This window comes from Lates calcarifer, linkage group LG19 (genome assembly GCF_001640805.2).
Source record: "Lates calcarifer isolate ASB-BC8 linkage group LG19, TLL_Latcal_v3, whole genome shotgun sequence".
NCBI classification, from domain to species: domain Eukaryota; kingdom Metazoa; phylum Chordata; class Actinopteri; family Centropomidae; genus Lates; species Lates calcarifer.
In genome coordinates this window covers 8,193,933-8,216,738 of record NC_066851.1, presented here as the reverse complement: position 1 = coordinate 8,216,738, position 22,806 = coordinate 8,193,933, and the positions used below count along the sequence as shown (strand labels likewise).

The following is a 22,806-nucleotide window of genomic DNA, read 5'->3' as shown; positions in this document are numbered from 1 at the left end:
ATGTCTGTGAGACTATCAATTTTCATTAAGGGTAGAGAAAGCAGTAAAAGAGATGGAGTGTTACGTTATTGTGAATTGAGAGGAGGGGGAGGCTGCAGGGAGGACTGTGTGAATGCTTTTCAAAAGCCTGCACAGGATGAAACGCTTTGGAGGAGTTTTATGGCCCCTGTGAACCACTTGGCAAATGTCCTCAAACCAGAGCAAGTGGGTGCAACTGTGCAGCAGAGGCACAGACACACAGCACCAATGTCAACTGCAACCACACAGCCAATAAGCTGGAAAAACATTCACTGCCACCCAAAGTTTTTATATAAAAAGGATTTGAACTGAATTTTCAGTATCACTGACCAATTCAAATACTACAGTCATGAAAACTTGGTGTAGCATTTCATTTAACATAATAAACCAATTCTAAATAGTTAATTTACAGTTGAAGGTTGTGTTGGTAGTTTCTAGAATTATTTCAGGTTTTCATAAAATTGCATATGAGAAGACAGCACAATCCTGTAAATATTATTTCAATAGTAGAAAATTAAATCCATACAACTGGACCCAGACCTGAGTCAAAACTATTAGTCAATTGAGAGAAAATGGACTGGACTGTAAGTTGTGATGGGCTATTGGGACTTTTCTGCATACAGAATAGCATTGTTTGCAACTGCTGTAATTCAATATGATCAAACTGATTATTAAAGTATTTCTTAATTTTGGTTAAAAAAGATCCCCCTCAGTATGAGAGAGAAAAGATCATCTGAATGAAATCTGTAATTGTTGGTGATCAATAAACAAACAGTGCAAGAGGTGATTGGCAGTGAGTGAGTGTCCCAGTATGGCACCTGCTGTTCACTGTGGGGTCTTTCTTACCACCCACCATCTCCCATTCAGTGAACAGTGATTATGTGTAGAACAGGTTACCAACACAACATCTTCAGTGTATGTATGTGTAGTCGTGCACACAGCCATATTTCTGAACAGCTGGGAAAGCAAGAACCCCAGATAATCCAAGTCTGGATTCTGCATGTGGAACTACACCCTGTTGGAGGTCTTTGAGCTCTGCAGCCTACGTAAAGGCTGTGTAAGCACACATTTTTGGCAATGTAAACAACAGACCCCTTTTGCAAATGGCTGGGCTATTCTTGTCATAATCTCAACATTTTCACATCCGCACAGAAGCACAAAAACAGCAGATTGGGTTTACTGTGGCCAAGTACATAATAGCTTAGGACCAATTTTGTGTGTGCTGATGACAAATTTATTTAAGAACAGCACACAGGTTTGGATGTGACCCTCTTATACAAGTTCAGTGTTCTGTCCTCCGCAAAATGTTGATCAGTTGTGATCAACAATGCCTTCCGTGCAGCTTTTGGTTGCCAACTTTTTGTTCTCAGGGGTTTGATTACATTTGAAATAGAGCAACCAGTCTTTCACCTCCTACGGAAAGAATGAAACAAGCTCCCTCCTCTTCACCTCCCCCATCTTTCAACCCCTCACTGTGCTCCCAGTGGAAGCTGTAGCCACCCTGTACCACACACACACACACCAACAGGGACACACACACAAACACATACACACAAACAAAAAACCAATATCCCCACTGGGGTGGCCAGTGGGAAAGCTGCTGGGTGTAGAATAGCAAAGCCACTGTAACTCTGCTGTCTTTATTTGTCAGCCCGGCCTCTGAACCTGTGGGGAATGGTCAGGAATTTGACTCATTGTTCTCCGCTGAGCAGCTCCATTGTGGGAATTCGCAGCACTCGGGCACAATAGTCTCTGGCTATACCAGGCCGTGTTGTAATTAGAAAGGAAGAAAAAAGCTCCTCTTGGCGACTGCTAAGCTATCCTCTAATGCATGACTTCACAGGACAACAACAAAGCCTGTACACACACTGGGCAGACTCACCCTTCCAATGGGAACTGGGGATAGGAGTTACACAATGGTGCTCTACATCTCTCCAATCAGCATGTTGTGTTCTCATCTGTGGACAGTATAGAATCTTCTAAAGGACTCCTCACTCATTTATGAATCAGGTGCAGACACTGTTTTCCAGTCCTATTACTCCCTGACTGCTTAACAGGCTGTAACTCCGTGCAACCCTTGTTTTAATCTTATCACTGCTTCCTCCAGCTAACAAAGAGTGTTTCACTTCATGTACCCTTAATCTGAAACACAGACAACTACAAAATGGCAGTGACGTGTCCCAAGTGGGCTTCTTAAGTGAGAAAAAGCAGCTGAGGCCAGTCCCTCCGCAGGCAGACAAAAGCAGCTCTGTCTCTTCTAGAGTGATGGACGATGACTGATGAGAGAAGAGGGAGGGGGTCAAAGTTTGCAGGGCTGTTGTGGTTGAAGTGCACAGCAGCAACTATTATGAGCACCAGCCCCTAGGCTCGGTTAATCCTCACCTCTAAGTAGCTCATGACCCCCAGTCACACATTGCCTGGTACCTCGTCAGATTTCCAAGTTCCAAGTTTGAGCAGCGGACAGCTCGGTTAATATTGACTGGTGAGGTGAGAGGTGATTTCTGGAAGCGATGCAGGTCAGAGCAGAAGAGCACGCGGAGGGGGGGTATGAGAGGTATTTTGGCTGTCGCATGACATGACGCATGATGACTTCTGGTCACAAGCAGATGAGAAGATAAAGGAAAAACAAGATGAAGCGAGAGAGACACAAAAAAAAAGAGATGAAACAAACTGCTGCAGGCACATTAGTGAGTGTCTTTTCAAACTGTTGTTGCTTAAGCTAAGGGCATGGAAAGAACAACAGAAAAACTGTCTGTCTGGGTCACTGAGTTTACACCTGAAATGTCATTTCGTTTTTTTCTTTTCACACTTCTTTCACAGGCAGTTTGGCAAATACAGACAGACTGTTGGTGATGTATGTGCAGGTAAGTGTAGCCGGTGCCTGAGTGTTGGACAGGGGCAGGGGATGGAGCAATAACCTCTCAGGCCAACATAAACGCCCATCACTCTCCAGTCAGTCGGCCGCCGGGCCACGCTGCAGCTCGTTACCACTAGCATAAACACCCACTAAAGAAAGCAACAAAGACCTCAAAAATGTCTCAAACTCCCCCCTCCTCTTCTCTGTCCTGTTCCTGCTTCCCCACCCACCACAATCTTTCGTCTTTCCTGGCCCCACCAACATTCATATTGTTGTGGTTCCGCCTGTTGACAGGAATCCCAAGATAGTCACAGTCTTTGTGTCTTGAAAATGCACGATACAACAGCGACTGTCACTTGTGGAATGTGGGAATGGGTCTTTTCCAGTTTTAATCACAATAGATGTTAAATCAGAGCATTCAGGACATTTACTCTATGTAGTCTGAGAGTTCCTACTGAAGATGGGATGCTGCATAAAAGACAGCACTGCTTGTGTGTCAACAGGACATCTAAAAACACTCACTTTGCTAGAACCTATGCATCATTTCCCAAAGACAAAACTATAATTAAGGAGAGGTGGAGGGAAAAGAGGCAAAACCAAGGCAGAACAAAAGTAAGAGAGAGAGAGAAAAAGACAAGGAAAGACAAGAAGGAAAATGACCACTTTTAAGAAGCGTCGTCCCCCATCAAACCTAAACCTGGGTTCAAAGTCAGAGCCGCTGAGACACACAAACAGGTCGTAAAAGAAAACATAGGGAACTCCATTTAGTGGTTTCATTCCGTCACATGTATGGTGTATGATCAGGGTGGCCCTGCATGCTGATTACAGACCAATTTACCAGCACCATAATAGCTGCCTATGTAAACCACAATAAAGATGAACAAGGTTTTGGGGGAGGAAATGAGCCCCACTCATTTAGTTTGCCATGGGAATAGTGTGCCAGTAGTCAGACTAAGACTGCATGTGGGCATATTTTGTAGCAGGGCCAAACTTAACTTTAAACTTGCATCCATTGTGCTATTATGGTGTATGACAATGTTTTACTGTGTTTTTATGAAACAGACAGACACGACAAACATAAGCAAGCCTTTAATTAAACTAAAGATAGCGTCATATCATAACGCCCCTGTGGCTGAGTGTAGTACTTTCTCCATTCCTAATGCAGAATCCCATAAGTATCTTTGGATAAGAACTTGCTAATTGCCATAAATCTCCCAGGGGGTAAATCCCTCCTCAGATCTTGTTAAAAAGCCTATCTGAAAAAGCAGAAAGACAGATTCTACTGCCAAGTTGTGCAGAGGATTTACTCGATCAAAACCGACAGTGGGTCCATCCGTGACCTCGGCACAGCGGCAGTCCCTTCCTTAGTCTGGGCTGTCCACACGCAAATCTGTTCTACCCCGGCTAAACCCAGCTGGAGTGCTTCGCTGTGGCAGAGCAAAGAACTACTGGTGGTCAGCCTCTCAGTCACAATGGCCGCCAACACAGAGCTGAAGAACCGGCTGGGGCTGTAAATAAAATTAGGGTTACTATAGTGACAGGGGAAGTGGGAAGAGGTTGGGGTGGCGGAGGTGGCAGTGGTGGTAGGGGGGGAACGGAGGCTTTGGGGAAGTTGGAGGAGGATGAAGTGGAGGGAGAGGAGAGGAGGAAGAGGAGTACGTGACCACAATCCAACAATTTATTGCTGGCTTGTGTCCAGGTCAGGGGAGGAGCAGTTAGGGGTCAAAAAGATTGAGATCAGTATGTCCATCCTCTCTGTACAAGACCATTAAAAACAAATAGACACACTCACTATATTAAAACACAAATCAACAAGTCATTAGCTTTCCCCAAAAATTCTCAATGACTCATTTTCTTGTAACACGACAGAGAGGAACGATCGTAACGAACACTTGGATAAATTATGCAATGTAAAACATCTCTAGGAAGCCTGTGGGCAGCTGATCCTGTTCTCCCTGCTGCAAGGGCTGCGGGTGGGGGAGGGTGAGTCATCTTCAATGAAAGGTAGTGGTGAGCGACAGTGTGTCACCCACAGGCCAGGATGGGGCACCTATGACGCAGCCACACAACCACACATTCACACATTCGTGTGCACACACACACACACAGTGCTGACTCTCTGGCTTTGGTGTTAAAAGATGTGTCCCTACATTTCTTTTTAATGCTCTAAACTAATGATGGATTTTTCACAAACAAATACACATGCGTGATAATCTCTCTCACCACAGCAAAACACACACTGCGCTATTTGCACGTGAGGTTTTTGTTTGTACTCTTGCTGGCACCTGTGGATCTCCCTCACAGCTGTGACATATTAAGAAAGGGACAGTCCTGTTCATATAAATTATAAATGTGCTGTTGACTGGAAATGACACCACATACAAACAGAGATGAAGGGCAGATGTGAGGCTTTTCCCAGGTGTCTGCACTGATGGTAACAAAGGGTAGAATCAACAGAATCTCCCTCAATTGTTTCTTCAGGTTGAGGAGCCACCACTCCCTGCTTAAACAAATTCAAACCCTGCATTTTGCTCTAATGTCCTTTTGTACAACCTATTGAGTTGAGATCAAGGGAACAAAAAATGTTTTGTTGGAAACTGTTTTCAGCCAAGAATCTAGATTCACTGGGATATGACATGAGATTTGTCAAGTTCCAACCTCTGGCAAAAGCATAGCCATTTGATGATTTTAAGTTCAGTAAGTTGGAGAGGTTTCACAACAAAACACCAGTGAGACAAAGCCTGTCTGGGTGGATCTGTCACAGCTGACCTGTATTCTAATAAGCCACCTGTATGCTAGATGCTGTGGTTGTTGGGGGAGAATAAGGAAATAAGCAACAAGTTATTGTTTTTCCTGAAGGTAGGACCAGTAATGGGGAAGTCCAGAGAGTCAGTAAGTAAAACAGAAGCTGGTATGTATGACTTCACTGCAATGTGCTTGTGGAATTTTCTGAGGACTCCCTAGGTAATTTTCAACTATGACCAAATGAAAGCAGAAGCTTGGCCCTGGTGTTTCATCTATCAACTTTATGACTTTTCCATAAAAGAGTAATATGCGCCTTTGTGTGCTATGGAAAACCAAATATACAAATAACCACAAAGAAAGTATGCAGCTTCCCTTTAATCTTCCAAAACATTTTCAGCCTTCTATGAATCCCTCCTGATGGTGGGCCTGGGGGCTCATCGGTTCACCATCAACAGTGTGAAAACACAGACTGGCCCATTAGAGCTGCCATTTCTGTCAGCACTCTCTAATGTAACCAGTCAACAAGAGAGTTGACAGATTAAAGACATTTCGGAGCAAGTGAAAACATCAACACAAGCACGGAGACCTACAAACAATAACAGCATGCATTTAGCATTAATGTGGTACCAACAGCATGATGTCATGCAATAACAGAATGGACTGCAAAGTGGAAGTCAGTGAATTGTTTGAAAGTTTAACCACAGGGTTGCATGTGTGAATAGCTAGACAGGAATTCATTCAGTCTCTATGGAGGACTGGGAAAATATGGACGAGTCTGGACATGTTCTGAACAAGCTCTGATCTGGCATCTACCCAAGTGCCCTGCTAAACCCAAAAGTGGGTAACAGTTCATAAAACTACAGATCACCTCATAATCATAATGACATTGCACTCCATTACAGTGTAAGCTGGTAGCAGGATGAAAGAGCTTTGTGTGTATTTGGTCAGCGTGGGGGGACCATCAATTCGACTGGGTTCAGCGTTTTAAATCCGTTAAAAGCAACTGGTGGCCCCAAACGCAACAAAGGACATGTGTGACCTGTTTTGACTGCTCATTCGCAAGAACTGCTGGTTTAGTTTGGTAGGGAAAAAAAACAGCCATTGACTGCATTCCTCTCATGTTCTGTGGTTATTTGAGCATGACTGCATTAGCAGAGCTTTGATAGCAATACCAACACAGCCATACACTTCCTTTTTCATTCACTTCACCAGTTTGCCAGTGCGGATCTGGTACGGCAGCAATTTGAGACTTTAATATACCGGAGGAACTCCAATCACATGACCAGTGAGTGCAGACAGGCCCACACACTTGACAAAACCTTGCACGAGAGGTCAGTCAGCATTTGCACTTGCACCCGCTGTGCCACCTCAGGTTGCCTGGCTTTTACTCCAGTAGCTTAAGCATGGCACTTCACAGGCCAATGCTCTTAGGGCAGAGCAGGGCCAAATAGCTTGCAGGTCCTGCTAAGCTGAGATCATCAGGGAGATTTGCAATGCATATTTTAGATTTGAATGAAAAGCAAACTGGTCTAGCCCAGGTTGGCAGGGATACGAGGTGGCGTTTGGTCCCCTCCACTGGCTCTGTGAGAGGAACCGTTGGATATTAAAAGGCAAATGCAAACTAATATTGCTTTACTGATAAAAATCACAACCCCTATAACGTGCTGTAGATATGAAGGATCATTACTGTGTACTGTACAAACACAAGATCAAAGCCAAATGCACGGCAACTTTTAACTACTATGGAAACAAACATTAAAACATGCTGTTTTCTCTTTGTCTCCTCATCACTGGATTAGAACAGCACATTAACTATTAATGATTTCTCTACAAATCCCCATATGTTGGAGCTCCTGAGGCTGGAGGGCAGGGACGATGTGGCAGTGTGAGAAACAGGCCGTGGAGGGGCCGGCAGGACCGAAACCGTAGCAGTCCCTTTCAGCTGTTTCTCCCCAGGGGGAATCCTCTTACAGCACTTCCCCTGAACTCTAAAGGCCATTTTCTATGGAAAAGTAACATGGTTATCTGCCCATCAACGGAACACAATAGGTCGATTTTAAAGGCTGAATAGCTGAATGACTGGAAATTGGTAAATGACAAAAACAGGAGTTTTAACTCTGAGGGAAGAATTACTTTCATTTGAATAAATTGTTTCACCTTGTTACTTCCTTGTATACGTGAGGCCAGTAGAAAGGTGGTGTACAGATTTCCACTGTTTCTAAATCCTATGGCAGGATTAATTCAACACCTGTCCTCCCTGATGCATATATACACGCACAGCCTCTACAGTATATGGGTTGCTAAACTGGATTAATGATGCCTGCGGAGGCTATCCAAACATAGACCTCCACTTGTCCAATAGAGCCAGCACTAAACCAGAGGCAGTGGATGCCTTAATAAGGCTGAGGTGTCTGTACAACGTCTGTTCACACTCCAGTTTAGGAAGTCTCTGTGTCAGCCAGATAAGGATCACGGGCCATCATTGCCCACACCTTGCTATCATCTCTATAGATAAGGCTGCTGAAGGTACCCATCAGTGAAGTCATTTAGCATGTGCGAACTCAGACACATGACTGTTATTTTTCCAAGCACACACTTGGTCAAAGACAAAATCATACTCAGCATGTTTGTCACCTCTCTGTCAACCTAATTACCTTTTTGGCACCATGGTGCTACTTGAGAGGCTGGATATACACACACACACACACACACACACACACACACACACACCCTTACTGCCACTCTCATGTTTCTGACGCCGAATAAACACGTGTGGGATAACAAGCACGTGTTCAACCTGCATCTGACCATTCATATCAGACTTCAGGTCATGGGGAATGTTCACATGCAGGACACACATCTGCTAATGTAGCTCCATACAAATGACTGATAAGCTAATAGAGCCAGGCCTCGTATAGATGTGTACCAAACAGGGCTGTTTGGTCTAAAAGGGGTGTGAGATAGATGTAATCCACCAGGTCAGCAGGACTTTAATCATGACCTCATGCTCCAAATAAACCCCCATAACTAAAATTCACATGCCTAATCCATTTCCAGATACAGGGCTTTGAAATTTGATTAGCCAGTATTTAAGCATAGAAAATATTGGATGACATCCAGTGTGTACTGAACTGCAAAGCCTGGGCTTGTTAAAGAACCGGATAAAAGCCATTCAGTCAAACACTAGTTGTGCAGGTTTCATGTCTGCGATGCCTTGTTAAAACCTGGCAGTCATACTCCCAGTAACTACAAGGTGGACAAGTGGAAAGAGGACAAAAAGACAGTGTGTTTGGTAAATGAGAAGTTATTCAGCTGAGTTAGAGCTAAACATTCCCCGATCAGTGCCAGCACTTCTCAGCTGAAGCATTGCCCATGTGGATTCAGGACTATATTTGGAAAATGACTTGCAGCATATGACTTAAACTTTTGACTTTGTGAACATGGGTATGTAGATCAATGTGTTAATGTCACCAATATGGCTCTACAAATTGTCACAACATGCTGAAAATTGAATTCATTTACTGAAAACATATTGTGTTGTGTCATCTATACTGTCATTAGGAAAGTGCTTATACCCCAAGGGCAAGGGTAGAGCTCCACACATGACATATGGCACACCAATCACACGACACCACAGGTCCAGCTGGAAGATCAGAGCATGTGGTGAGGGAAATGCACTTCAGGGCATCTCCAGTCACCAAAACAAAAAACCCCCAAAAAACCAACAGTGTTTAAATTGTAGGAACCAAACGCCCTTTCACTAGCAATAAACATCCACCAACCACTGCTTGATCTCCTTGAACAATGCAAGTGATTAACAACTGACTCAATACACAAAAAAAGTCCCTGTCCTACTGGGGAAAACAACCTAAGGCAAATGAAGGTCTACATACAGTGCTTACTGGGACTTTCATTTGACATGTTTCACGCAGGCACAACAACTCTGGAAACACCCATGTTTGCCGTCACTGTGAGCAAGTCAACAAGAGGCCGTGACCCCGCTTCGACAAGGGTTTTACTGCAGTTTTGATGCTGCTTGTCTTTGGTATGAGAGGATTACACATGTTATTCTTTAGTCAAACAACATCAGTGGTTATATGCTATGTTGTGGCTGTGTGCTGTACAGCGGTCACTGAGAACAACACAAGGTCTTTTCTTTTTCTGGCCCTCTCTTAGCCACATTCTTTGCTGTTCTTGAACACAAAGACGTTAAACATGCATCTGGAGCAAGAGTTGACACTGTGGAATAAAGAAAATATCTGAGAGCTCTATTTGTTTTGTGACTCTGACTGCTTAAAGGCGGATCAGATTGCTTGCAAAGTAATTGTAGTGTACACACAAAGACGATGCCTCTGACCCAAGCAAATGACTATTCAGCCTTGCTGGACCACAGTGAGGAAAGTTACATTTCAGGGGGTGACTTTGCAAGGCTGCATCATCCACTTTGCTGGATCTCCAGTGTAACCAGACAACATGACAACAATGAAAGGTCAATCTGGTCCCCCCCGCCCCAAATAACCCATCATTTGGCATTAAGGGTATGACCCTGTATTCAAAAGCCCAATCTCACATACAAGGTTTATATGTGAAGGGATATATGAGGCATTCCCTTGAATGTTCTGCTGTCATTTCAGTTAGTGAACTACTACCACAAACCTACCACATTTGTAGGGGTCTGCAAATCCAGTGGTTAAGAGTTGCACAGACAACCGCTGAGTCAGATTTTTAGGAGGCTGACAGCAATGGGGCCTGTGTAGACAACTAATCCTCCATCTATACATGCTGGGCTCTTCTCACTGCACATGCTGAAACTAACCCCTCCACAATCCCCCTTTAGCTCCCAGCTATAGATGAGCACTGGAAGACATGCCTCAATCAGCAGTTACTGGGCTCCAACACTGCTATAGCTCCAAATGATGACATTAAAGCAAAGACAAACAACTTTGTCTCGCTGCTAGACACATCAATAGCCCATTACTCTTTTTGCAGCATAATACACACACACTTCACTGTTTCTGTGTTTGGAATGATAGCACCGCGACTATTTCCATCCATACTTCAAATACCATTTGGTGTCCCTCACTGCACATACCTATGCTGTGACTGAACTCAGGCTCAAAGAGTAATGATGCCATTACCATAGCGAGCATTCCTGTCAGGTATGATTTTTATGAGGTGTCATATCCAAAAAGCACTCAACAGAGGTCTGACTGTCAAATAATGGGATGGAATTCAAAATATTTTGACTTCCTCAGGGGAAGCAAGTTTGCAACACCAGGGTAGTGGTTTAAAAACTGACGTCAACGTTAAAATGAGTACTGAGGATTACTCATCAGTATTACATAATTAAAAATAACGAGGGAATGGGAGCACAGGGTTAGATGAGAGTGTTCACTGTCATTCTTTACTAGTTCAAATACTAGTAACATGTGGTCTACAGTGAGACTGGCTTCGGTTTTTCTGACATAGTAACGCTTGGAGACCAGTGAAGTAGAGACTGAATCAAATACCGGTGTTCAGAACAAAAAAGGAACACAAGAATATGATTCAAACGTGTCAATAAGCAGCAATTTAGCAGTCGTACATGTCACAGAAAAAAATAACACAGCTGAGTGAAGTTACTCCACCTGCTAACATCTGTGTAAGTGAGAGTAGTCTATAAGAAAGTGTAGTGCCATTGTTGTTACGCGCCTCAGTGGAGGTATGTTGTCACACAGGAGCAGTTTCTATGAAACTAGCTGGAGATAACCGAGGAAGGGACTTAAAGTTGAGACAGAGAGGTGTATGACGAGCAGCAATGTCGTTAACTAGCTACTGTTTCTGTCAAAAAAAAGTAAAATAATGTTGCATACAAAGTGCCCCACGCTTACCTTTCATCCAGTCGACAACTTGCTTCGGCGTCCACTTCGTTATCGGCTCCATGGCTTCTTCAACACAATATTAGAGACAAAAATATGCCAAAATTTGGCGACGTGGTTCTTAGACTTAGATTTAAAAAAAAAAAATGTTGTCACATTCTTTAAAACTGCTCGGTGCTGTTCGTCTGTTTGCGCTCACTCACTAAACAACTCTGCACACGCATGACTGAAGGCTGGACTGAAATCCCCCACACCTCCTCACTGCCCGGTCTGGGATCAATGCTACCTTAACGTACTGCCGGGAAGACTGGGAAAAATAACAATTGGATGTGAAGTAACGACCCAGCAAACCCCGGAAAAACTTGCTTTTCTCAGAACACAAATAAACTGGTGTAATTTAATAGTTTATGTTGTTTTGATTTCATAAATATTTCATTCAATTAGCGATTTATTGATTCTCTCATGTTTATGCGTATTTGTAGAATCTAATGTGCGACGCATTCGCACCTTTTCCGTTAAAGCAATTCTTTTTCGATTGATTATCATTAAACTGGTCGTTACAAGCTAGTTTTATAATGCTGTATTTCTGACCAAAACGATATGAGCACCCAGCTGTGTGTATTTGCCACTGCTGGACATAGACACAGGAGTTTACGGAGAGGACCCGAATGCAGCGTATGATGTAGGTAGTTTCTGTGTGTTCACCGCCGTCATTTGAAACTGGAGGCGTGTATACCAAACAGTGTGGTCCTCAGTTTATATTTTGTTACTCCTGAAAAAAAGTAGTATACAGGAACACACAGATTGATATACTGTTGGTATGTCAACATAGTTTGAATAATGGATCACAGTTAATTATCAGTTTATAACTCTGTACAATGTCTTTTATGTCTTTACTCATGGAACACTGATAATGCCTTATAATGGCATTAGTGTGATATTAGCTAGATTTGTTCAATCATATTTTTAGTAGATGTAACATCATCAAAGAAATACATCAGAAACAGCAGGGACATTTTTCCTTCCATTGAACTGAGTGTGACTCGCCACTGCTCTCTGTTGGTGCCTTGCCTCTTTGCAAGTCACGCAGTAGCAGGCTACTATACAGTCATCCCCCACGTTACATGCCTACAATAATGCCTCACATTGTCCGTGGTCTCATTAAGTAATTTAGAAAAACATCCCAAATCCAATGATATAATGAAAGTGGATTTCAGGCAATAATGAGTCTGACGATTGTCCCAGTTACAGTGGAGAATTCATAGACAACAATTTGAGGAACTAAGTTAAGAAGATATTTGTAATGCTGGTTATTGTATTGTATTTTAGCGGTATTTTAATTCAAATGACCGTTTTTGTCAATACTCCAACGAGATAAGATCATTTCCCACAGAATGTTTGATTTTTGTGTTTTATATTGAAGGAAACCCCTTAAATGCCTCTTGGAAAGAGACTGTTTCTCCTGACAATGACTGTATATGAAGTATGACCATAAGAACATGCATTTGACCAAACAAAATCTTATTTCCTTGCTCTTGCCTAACTCGGTGGTATATTACCTATGTCGCATATTGCAGACTATGGTTGGTAAGACCAACCAGTGTATAGGTAGTTCACTGCATTGGAACAGCTGACAGAAAAAGCACATCAGGTATAATCTGTATTAAAAGGTTATCCAAGGAAAAGGTTTCAGCTGTATGCTTCTATTTAGAAGTCTTGAAAGGAGGAAACATTTTCAAGTAGTTTTACTATTATGGTTTCTGACATTAAGTAACCTTTCCTGGCTTTTTGTTTTCTAACAATCTGAGACACACCTTTCATGGGAGAGTCCCAGCCCTTCCCATCACTCCAATACTGCACAGCTGGAAGCTGTTGTATGCTGTGCACTGTAATCAACTGCAGATTAAAGCTCAGCTGTTATTAAACTGGGGCTACACATCTATTTGCTTTCAGGCAAAAAAAAAAAAAAATTACTTGAAACCACAATACAGTGCTATGCAACAATTTATCATGCTTCTCCTTGTTTTCCTTGTTTGAACATGCTGGTTTCGATGCTGACCCAAGACATATTTTGAATAAGGGTCTTTCCTCCAGATTAAAGATAATTAAAATAATTTTTTTAATCACTAAAATTAGACAAGCTGATTTTTTCTTCACTCTCTTTGAGCCAAGTAAATGTGGTGATGACTGACAGGTAGGCTGAGGTAAGCTTTTATGTAAAATCTACTTAACACGACATAGTACTTGAAACAAACAAGAAAAAATGGAGTTGGGTATGAAAGGCAAAGCTGCTTCTATAAAGCAGGTCTCTAAAGTTTTAAGTCAAAAGAAGCATGAAAACACATGAATTTCTCAACTTTCTGGAGTTTGGGTGGAGACTGTGCAACATATCTCTGTCTCAGCTGACTAATGGCCTTTGAGGCAGCTATACTTTTAATCTCCTTCAGGTCAGAGATATACAGTATGTTGGTTTATGTTGTTACCAGGCATTACAAACATCTCTTACTGCAGCAAGCGGGGGAGTCGGAGCCACGTTCAGTTCTCATGGGAGTGGGCTGGATTGAAGGGGATTTGGGTTGGTGTGGAATTCAGGGGAGGTCCTCCCTGATAGGATTAAATGAATCATGGGATTGTTGTTGAGGTGAGGCGGAGGTATGGAGGGAGTGTTTGGTCTGCTTAGGAAGAGAGGGCCCAAGCTTTAAGGCTGAAGGAGAGAGGGGGTGAGACCCAACGAGTGGATGCAAAACTTTAAAGAACAGTATTGGCTGTTCTTGCTTGGCTATTAGGTTAGAGTTACAGAAATAGTTCACACTTCCTCATGCAAAAGGTCACCTTTCTTCATCATAATGACCACGCATCAGAGCAAAGATCAACGTCTTTGCCCATAGCTCCCATAAATACTAACATTAAAACAAAGTCTTGTAAAGATAAGCAAACTCTGCATGATCTGCTTTGTGTTCTGAATCAACATTTATTTCAGCCTCAAAATACAGGAAGTCCAGTTTTGGCATTGTATATTATTCTGGGATCTACATTAAGATCGGGCTAATAATGTAAACAAAGGCAGGCATGTGAAACCTCAGCACAGGAAGTTATCCACTTCACTATCTGAGATGACAGGATATGAAAGGCTAAAGATGTTGTGATAATACAAATAAACCCATTTCCTGCCACTGACAAGTTTGCTCTCTAAACACTGAATGGAACAGATTTACTGCAGGAGAGGAAATGTCGCATACCCTGTAGCAAAAACATACCCTGTGACACTGTCTCACGTGCGTTAACCTATAAGCGTACCCATTCCTTTTCATAGAATTCATGTGAATGGCCTATTTTATATATTTATCACAATCCATTCTGAATGCTGAAGTGTTTTCAGGCTGTTTCCATGGCAATTCATATAGAAAATGTTACCAACTTTGGTCTAGCAATACATTTGTCTCCTGGGCAATTGTGAATTAAAGGACATCATGGCATTTTAACAGCTCCCACTCTTTTTCCTCATCTTTGATACAAAGTGGAGCAGATCCTAGACATTAGCATTGACACTACGATGCCTCCTCTCAGGGTAAACGAGGAGTTCAGGCTGATATAAAGGGAGTAGTGTAGTACAAAACACACAGAAGATCCTGTGTGCTGATCTCACGGCTGGGGACTGAGGGCTTGAAGGGAAGATGGAGCCATGGAGTCTTCTTATGAACCCATTAACAAAGAACTTTTACTTCTTGAGACTTAGATTTCAAAAGAAAAGATGAACTTTTTAAATATGAAGATATTCTCCATGTTAAATGCTTTCAGCAGTTGGCAGCCATATTGTTGCTGCAATGGATGTGTTGGTATTTAAATAGCAGTAAATAGCAGTGTATTCTTCCAGTCTATAAAATAAGAACCTGAAGACCTCTACTACAGTGAAACATCAAAAGAAACAGAGTTGCTGAAGGGTATGCTAGGAATTTTACGGGGCATTCTGTGGGTTTGAAGATACTGAAGGAGTTGAGGGGGTGGAAGGGAGAACTGGTCTGGCGTTGAGGTACTCTAGAACAAAGACCTGGAAGATCTTGTTCAGGTTCTGAATGGTGGTGCGATCCAGGTTCTGTTCGTTGTCATCAAATGTGTGCCACACAGACGGGAAGGGGGAGGGGATAAGGTGGAGGATACGGACACCTGACAGAGAGGCAGAGGATAGGGGTCAACCAATAGAGTTAACACAGCATATGTAATAATGTTTGTGTTAGTTGTGTAAGTCAGTGTGTATACCTTTGTTTAGGAATGGTACATGATCATCTTGGATGTGGCCAACAGGTCGATTGGGCCAGAAATATTCCACACTGATGGGATGATCCACCAGCTGGTTCATGGAGTGGAGACGCTTCTCTGAGGATATATGAGACAGGAGAAAGTAAAAGAGTTAGTTCAGGTTCAATTAAAAAAACAAAACAAAAAATATCTTGTATTATTTATGAATAGTTTAAAAATCAATTAGATCATTTGCTTCATTAGGACTGTGTTTGAGCACTTTGGATTGAGAGTGCTGGTGACATAAACAAACAACCCCACAACTGTTATGGAATCTTGAGTCAAATGTGGCTAAATTCTGATTGGTCCACAGATTATGCGGCATCACCTACTTCAAACCAGTGAGAAAAGCAATGACAAAAACACAAATAAAAGAAAAACCAAGTGTTCTGGTTCTGGCAGAAAGTAGTGTAGAAATAAAGCAGCCATCTGCACACAAAGAGAAGCTGATTGAGAAAATAGGTTTACAGGGCCTTTACTGGTCCATTAGCATTTTGACTAAAAGATAGAATGTCTACAGTGCAGTCATAACAGTAACTGCAGTAATTTGACTGTCAGCAGAGTTGGCACATTGGCCTCCATACAATTATGACTGTCAGAAATATTACTAATATATTAGTAAGTAGTGATTACAGTGACTCGTGGCTGATTTATGGATGTTTGTGGCACACCTTCAACAGTGTAAAAAGACCTACACATGCCTGCACAATAATAGTAAAATATTGGATCATTCACCAATGTTCTGCAGTCTGGAGAGCCACGGTGTTGTGTTGGGGAACTGGTTGCCAATGTGAGGGCTAGGAGCTCCGAAGCAGGTCCAACAACACAAACAGATCCTGGAGAGGAAGAGACAAAGGGGGTGAACAATGCTAGTGAGCTCTCATGAGAAACTTTCTCTGCACATCCTGATGATAAGTCCCTGACCAGAAGCCTGTTTCCATAATAATCACACCTCAGAGCCCTGCTTTGAAGTGTGAAGATAGCACTGTGTGTTCCATGGTGCAACGGGTTCGTATCACTCTATCACTACTAGACACACCCATCTGTCTGTTCACATGCATGTATACACACATGCACACACTGGATACGGTCTGCTTAATCTCTGCATGTCCACACAGGAATGTCTCCATTTGTTGATAAACAGTGGCTCTATCTTAGTATAGCTAGGATACAGGAACATACACCAATTAATGTAACTGTTATCACAGACTGTATAATAAATGATGTTTGATACCAAGACACCCAAGCCTCCCTGATGATAAAATGGGTGGCTTAGTGAGCTTTTGAGATTTGCTTGAATATAAGATAAATAAAGATAGATAAGTGCACTTTATTGATCCTGTGAGGGAAGTTCTTGCGTTACAGCAGCAGAGACAGCAACAACAGCAAAATGAAAAATACTAAAAAGATCTTCAAAATATATACAGGAAAATAATTTAAATATAATTTAAATTTACAATTCACAGTAACCATCTCAATGATGAATAAATATAGCTATGTGCATATTTTATTCTGAGAATGGATGTGCAAAACTGGCAGTGAAGTATGACGAAAAAATAGGTAGAAAATATGTAGAAAGAAAGAAGAGGTAAAATGTTTAAAATACATACATTACAACAATATGTGCTAGTGTTACTACACTCTGAAAATATTTATTCATCAGCACTAGCACATATTGTTGTGATGTATGTATTTTTATAAATGTTTTTTTCTCTTCTTTCTTAATACAGAGCTTCTTAAGACATGTGCCCCCCCTTGTTAAGGTGTCTGTGTCTGCTAAGCAGATTGTACTGGAATTGATGTGGGCTAACAAAGGGATGATCGTAATTAAGTGATTATGCTAATCTCAGGTGGGTTTAGACAGAGAAGGATGAGCAAAGGTGATATATACTATGCCGTGTAGCTGGTTGGTGTCTGTGGCTCCTGCCGGGTGAGGGGTGCTCTCCATCTTCTGGGCCAAGTGGCGGGAGCCATACAGGGAGTCAGTAGGGGTCCACTGGAAAAGAGCCTCCTCTCCGTCAAAGAAGATCAGCTGTAGGGTCAGGTTGGGGTTGGAGCTCTATATGGGAGGTTAAAATAAAATATTGTGACAGTTATATGCCACTGCAGCTTCCATTTCAAGAGTTTTGCTGCCCTCTAGTGGTTATGAGATAACAGTGACACAAACTTAACAAGTTTTTTTAAATATGATATATTAATTTAATACTTTAGTTTGTCACACTTTCAAATAATATGCTTCTGTGATGTTCAATTTCCAATATCTTCTATGTGATTTATCAGCTATGATATTGATTATGTGTCCTCCTCCATGGCAGCTAATGTATTTGTATTCAGTGTGTACAGTGACCTTTGTGACAGACAGCTGAGTCTGATAAACATGTCCCTTGTCTGCTCTCCCTGTCACAGGCCCCATCACTGTCCACCCAATAGATGGGTCTCTCAACTGTGGAGCAAGCTGCATGAATACTAAATGTATTCCGTATGCATTACTTGGGCATGCAACAATGACACATTGTTAAAGGCAAATCTGTGTTAATTACCATAAAACAAAGCCAATAACTACAAATTTTGGATTTGAAATGTGGCCACTGAGGTTCAGTTCGAGCACAGACATCTGCAGAGGTTTGTTTGTGGATGTCTAATCTAATTTAAGCTTTCACCTACAAAGCAAAAGACACATTTTTTTTCCTGTTTAGCATTTAGCCACAAATACATAATTCATCATTTCATTCTCCCATTCAGTAAGACCAAAACCAACAATAATTGATCCTACTCCTAGGTATTGTCATTGTAGCTAAAGCCGGGTAAACAGCAGCCCATTCCTCTGTGCCATACAGCTCCATCGTGGTTGAAAATTTTAAAACACAGCTGATGACACGTTCCATCATTACCAAAAGCGTGGGAACTGTAGTTTGAGTTCACTCCTGTTTGAGTGCTAAAACTACAATGCCCAGGCATTCATGAAAATCCCTTAGCCTTTAAGATGAAACTATACTGTATATTTGGGACCCATTTTTAAAGACTTACATTTTCAGTGTGCCACAGAATAAGTTGGGACATTGGAAAGGGCAGATAATGTGTGTATGTATGCTAATGGTTTTGGTCTTTTCATGAGACTTGTTGACAAAAGGAAAATATAAAACAATGCCTGTCTTAACTATTAAATTAAACTCCTCACAGCACTGAAACAATACTCCTGCACAAAACTGCACAGCCTGTTCATTTAAATAACATATTGTACATATTTATATTTTCACTTCTCTATTTTTGTTTCTCGTCTTGCAGTATTTGCTTTATCTTTCTTAATATATTTCTGCTTACTATGTTTATTGTTATGGCCCAAAACATTGAGGTCGCCACTGAAAACCTATTTGGTAATTAACCTGATACTGATTCTGATTCTTCTTCAAATCCCTTTAGTGCTAACCACGACCACAGAAACTGATACACACCCTTGATTGGCCTAACTGTCATTGAAATGCATATTTGCACACTGGAGGGATTTAGGCATCTATAGTTCACATGAAGTCAGAGAAATAATGTTTTACTTATTGCAGCGCATTGTAGCTTTAAGTCACTTGTTAGCCCACTACCTTTTGAGCTTTCAGTTCTTCATCCAGGGCTCGTGCCACCTCCAGCAACATGGCACAGGGAACAGCAGAATCAGTGGCGCCTTGGAACTCCCTCCCGTGCCACTGTGGTGCGTAGTACTTGGAGTCGTAGTGACAGGCCAGAACCAGGCGGCGCTTGGCTGATGGGTTGAGGGTGGCGATTAGGTTGGTGAAGGGCAGGGGGCCGTAAGGTGTTTCTGACATAAACTTATCCTCTGTCACTTCCCAGCGTGCTCCAAGGGAACCAAGGGTTGTTTTGATATGCTGAAAAGAAGATGAACACACACGTTACTTGTTAGTAATGAGTTGTGAGTCCATCACCTCATCATTGCCTTGCTAGTTAGCTGACTTTAGTCTGTGGCAATAAAACTTGCGAAAAAGAAGAGTCTGATGTAGACCTGTTGCTTCCCTGTTTTTCAGGAATGAAACAGCATTTTGTGATTTCTTGAATTAGATGAATTTCTACTGAAACAACATGTTGAGGCAAGACACCAAATGTAGAGTGGAAACCAGTGTGATATCAGCTGCATATATCTTTGCCATTATGTTGCCACTAAAACACTGTGTTTCCCACAAGGTAAAAGAAGGATGATTTTGACATTCATCTTTCCAGTTATTGTCAAATTAGCTTTGTGTATCACACCACACTACATGGAATTGTGGTCTAGCCATGATATATTATCATCCTACAAATGATAAACTCACCTCCTGCACAGCTTGGCTGCCCGCAGAGCCTGGATACCTGGTAACCAACAGAGGCCTCAGATCCCTCTGCCACATCTGGTCCAAGTCAGTGTGAGACAGGGCGGCACGAATCTCATCTTGTGTCAGTGTGATGGCTCGGTGGTGGAGCTGAACAGGACCAGAGGAAACAAACACGGTAATACAAAATGAAGGAGAAGTAGCATTGGGTTCAATTAATATTTAGGGAGGAAATAAAAGCTCATAGAAGGAAAAGTGTGGTGTTTTGTAATATGGGTGATGATGAATTGAGCAACAATGTGAATAACACAGCATAGAGAACCACTAGTGTTAGTGTGTCCCAACAGTCAGTTCCTCCTGTCCTATTACGGGAAACCACCAACAGTGGAATTTTTTTAAATAAATTTCAATATTTAGCATATACTTTTCTCTGCAGGAGAAAATCCATCGTCATCAGGACTATTCACATTCAATCCCTATAATGCCACCTACATAACATGTATAGAGAAGCCATACAGTATGTTCATGTTAAAAAGCAATCATTTGATCTTGTGGTAAGGTTGTATCAAACTCTAACCTCTTCAGCAAAGACACAAGAGCCAATTACAGTTGTGTGAATAGACACTGATTGAATGGCTTCAGATACACGAGAGCTATTTAAGAAAAACAGGGATGTACTGAATAGAGAGGCAGAAAACTGAGGGGCTCTTATTAACACGCTCTCTTTTACTCTGGGAAATAGACTCCTGCAAACATGACTGTAAAGAAGCAAATTAGTGCACTTTAAGCAACACAACATGGAATCCGAGTTGCGTTTCAAGCTGTGTATCAACTCAGTGTGTGCTAGATTACAGTCATGGGTTAAAAAAACATATTGATCCTCCGATCCCATGGCTCTTTTTCATTTGGTCTCAAAGTTCACCTCCTGAGAACCACGGTTGTCCTGGTAACAAGCTGAACCGATGAGGAGGATGGAGAGCAGGAGGGAAAGAGCTCATGGTGAATGTCAGAGCACATTGTATGTGTATGTGTATCTGTTTTGCACAGCTCCAGCCTCTCCAATAACAGGCACACTGGGTAGTCCTTAATTGCCAGGGTGGTGGAAATGAGAGGCATAGTGGGGTTATCAAATCCATCCTTACGATTAAGGCTGCAATTAACAGTTGATTTCATTATCAATTAATCTGATTATGATTTGTTCAGTTAATCAGTGAATTGTTTTGTCTTAAAAGTGCCATTTTTAAAGTCCAAAACCCAAATATATTCAATTTATAGTGATATAAATCAGAGAAAAGCAGCAAATAATCACATTTGAGAAGACAGAATCAGCAAATGTTTGGCATTTTTGTCAAATAAATGACTGAAATGATAAATCTATTGAGGAATTGATTAACTGTCTACTTGTTTTGGGATTCCTTAGGATATGTAAGTCTTCAGGATAAACATTGTTAATGCAAAATCACAATGGACGTTTGTTCCTCCTCTTTGGTTTCGCTTTACTGTCATAGACAATAGGAAAGGACACATTCCTTAAGTCTGTTCATTACAACTGAAGCATAAACCTTTACTTACAAAACCTGTTTACAGCATGAGCTGGACCCATGCTGACTCGCACATCAGACCTGTAATTACAGAGTGGCATACGTCCAGTGCAAACACTATAATTATGTGGTCACGCAAACTGAATATAGTCCTCCAAGGAACTGGGGCTCATTGAGCTCAGAGAGGGTTAAAAGGGGGTCCACTTAAGGTCTATAAATACCAAGACCTGCAATTGGAGGATCAATGATGATGACCGTGCTACCATAGCAACTAGGCAAAGAGAGAAGAGGAGAAGAAGAACATAAATGAGGAACATGAATGGCCAAGCATACCCAGGTGCATCTCAGGAGAATTATACAACCAGCGCCAAGTAACTGTGCAGGGAGTTGCTGGAATACCATGAATAATTATCATAAATATATCGTGAATGTTAAAGCTGAATTTGCAAACTTGTGGACTCTACCTCTCTCATAATGAATAATAGGTGCCTAATTACCATTTAATAGGTAACACACAGACACTGACAAATAAAAAATATAAACAGAAAACAATTCAAATGTTTTTTTTCCCCCACAATTCAAATATAGGGAAACAAAAACAGAACAATTCAAGAAATTTGGTGCAGATGTATTTATAACCAGAAAAAAACAATATATTGAGAGTGAATCAATAATTGTTTGTAATCACCTGGGCCTTGTTAAAAAACAGCTGCATGATAATAAAAACACAATAGCACTACCTGTAACAAGTTTTTAAAAAATAGTTTCACTTTTATGACCTGTTTTCTGACTGTGTGAATGTACAATTATGACTACCTGGCAATATGTTAAGACAACACATTTTTAACAGGCTCTCTTAATCAATTTACCTTTTCTTGTGTCCAAGGAATTCCGTTGGAACAGTGGATGAATGTCATCCAGATGGCCACAGAGTAGAATAAACGCATTATAGACGGACCGTGGCTTCGCTCAGCCATCGCTGCTGTCGCTACTCTCCACATTCCTAACTGACTCACCTCTGGGGAAGAGAGAGAGAGAGCTCACAGATCATGTGAAAAGCAGGAGGGAGGACCCGAGGCTCTTTAAGCCACAGCGCGTCACGATACAACAGTGTGTATGTCTCTCTCTCTCTCTCTCTCTCTCTCTCTCTCTCTCTCTCTGTGTGTGTGTGTGTGTGT

At 41.7% G+C, this 22,806-nt stretch overlaps 2 protein-coding genes across 2 annotated transcripts in view; both read right to left on the bottom strand.

Annotated features, from left to right (window-relative positions):
* The window catches only part of LOC108897960 (connector enhancer of kinase suppressor of ras 3), a 44,702-nt gene extending 32,976 nt beyond the window's left edge, over positions 1-11,726 (bottom strand). Inside the window, exon 1 of the mRNA XM_018697770.2 lies at positions 11,491-11,726. Coding sequence (XP_018553286.1) covers positions 11,491-11,542 — 52 coding nt within the window. The 5' untranslated portion in view covers positions 11,543-11,726. The remainder of the gene's footprint in view (positions 1-11,490) is intronic.
* A 2,700-nt stretch (positions 11,727-14,426) lies between these two features.
* qpct (glutaminyl-peptide cyclotransferase) lies at positions 14,427-22,676 on the bottom strand. Its single transcript, XM_018697870.2, is given in 8 exon segments — positions 14,427-15,642; positions 15,736-15,852; positions 16,510-16,582; positions 16,584-16,610; positions 17,666-17,833; positions 19,368-19,649; positions 20,091-20,237; positions 22,498-22,676. Coding segments are annotated over 8 exon segments (1,155 nt in total). The 5' UTR covers positions 22,630-22,676; the 3' UTR covers positions 14,427-15,433.
* Positions 22,677-22,806: the final 130 nt, after the last annotated feature.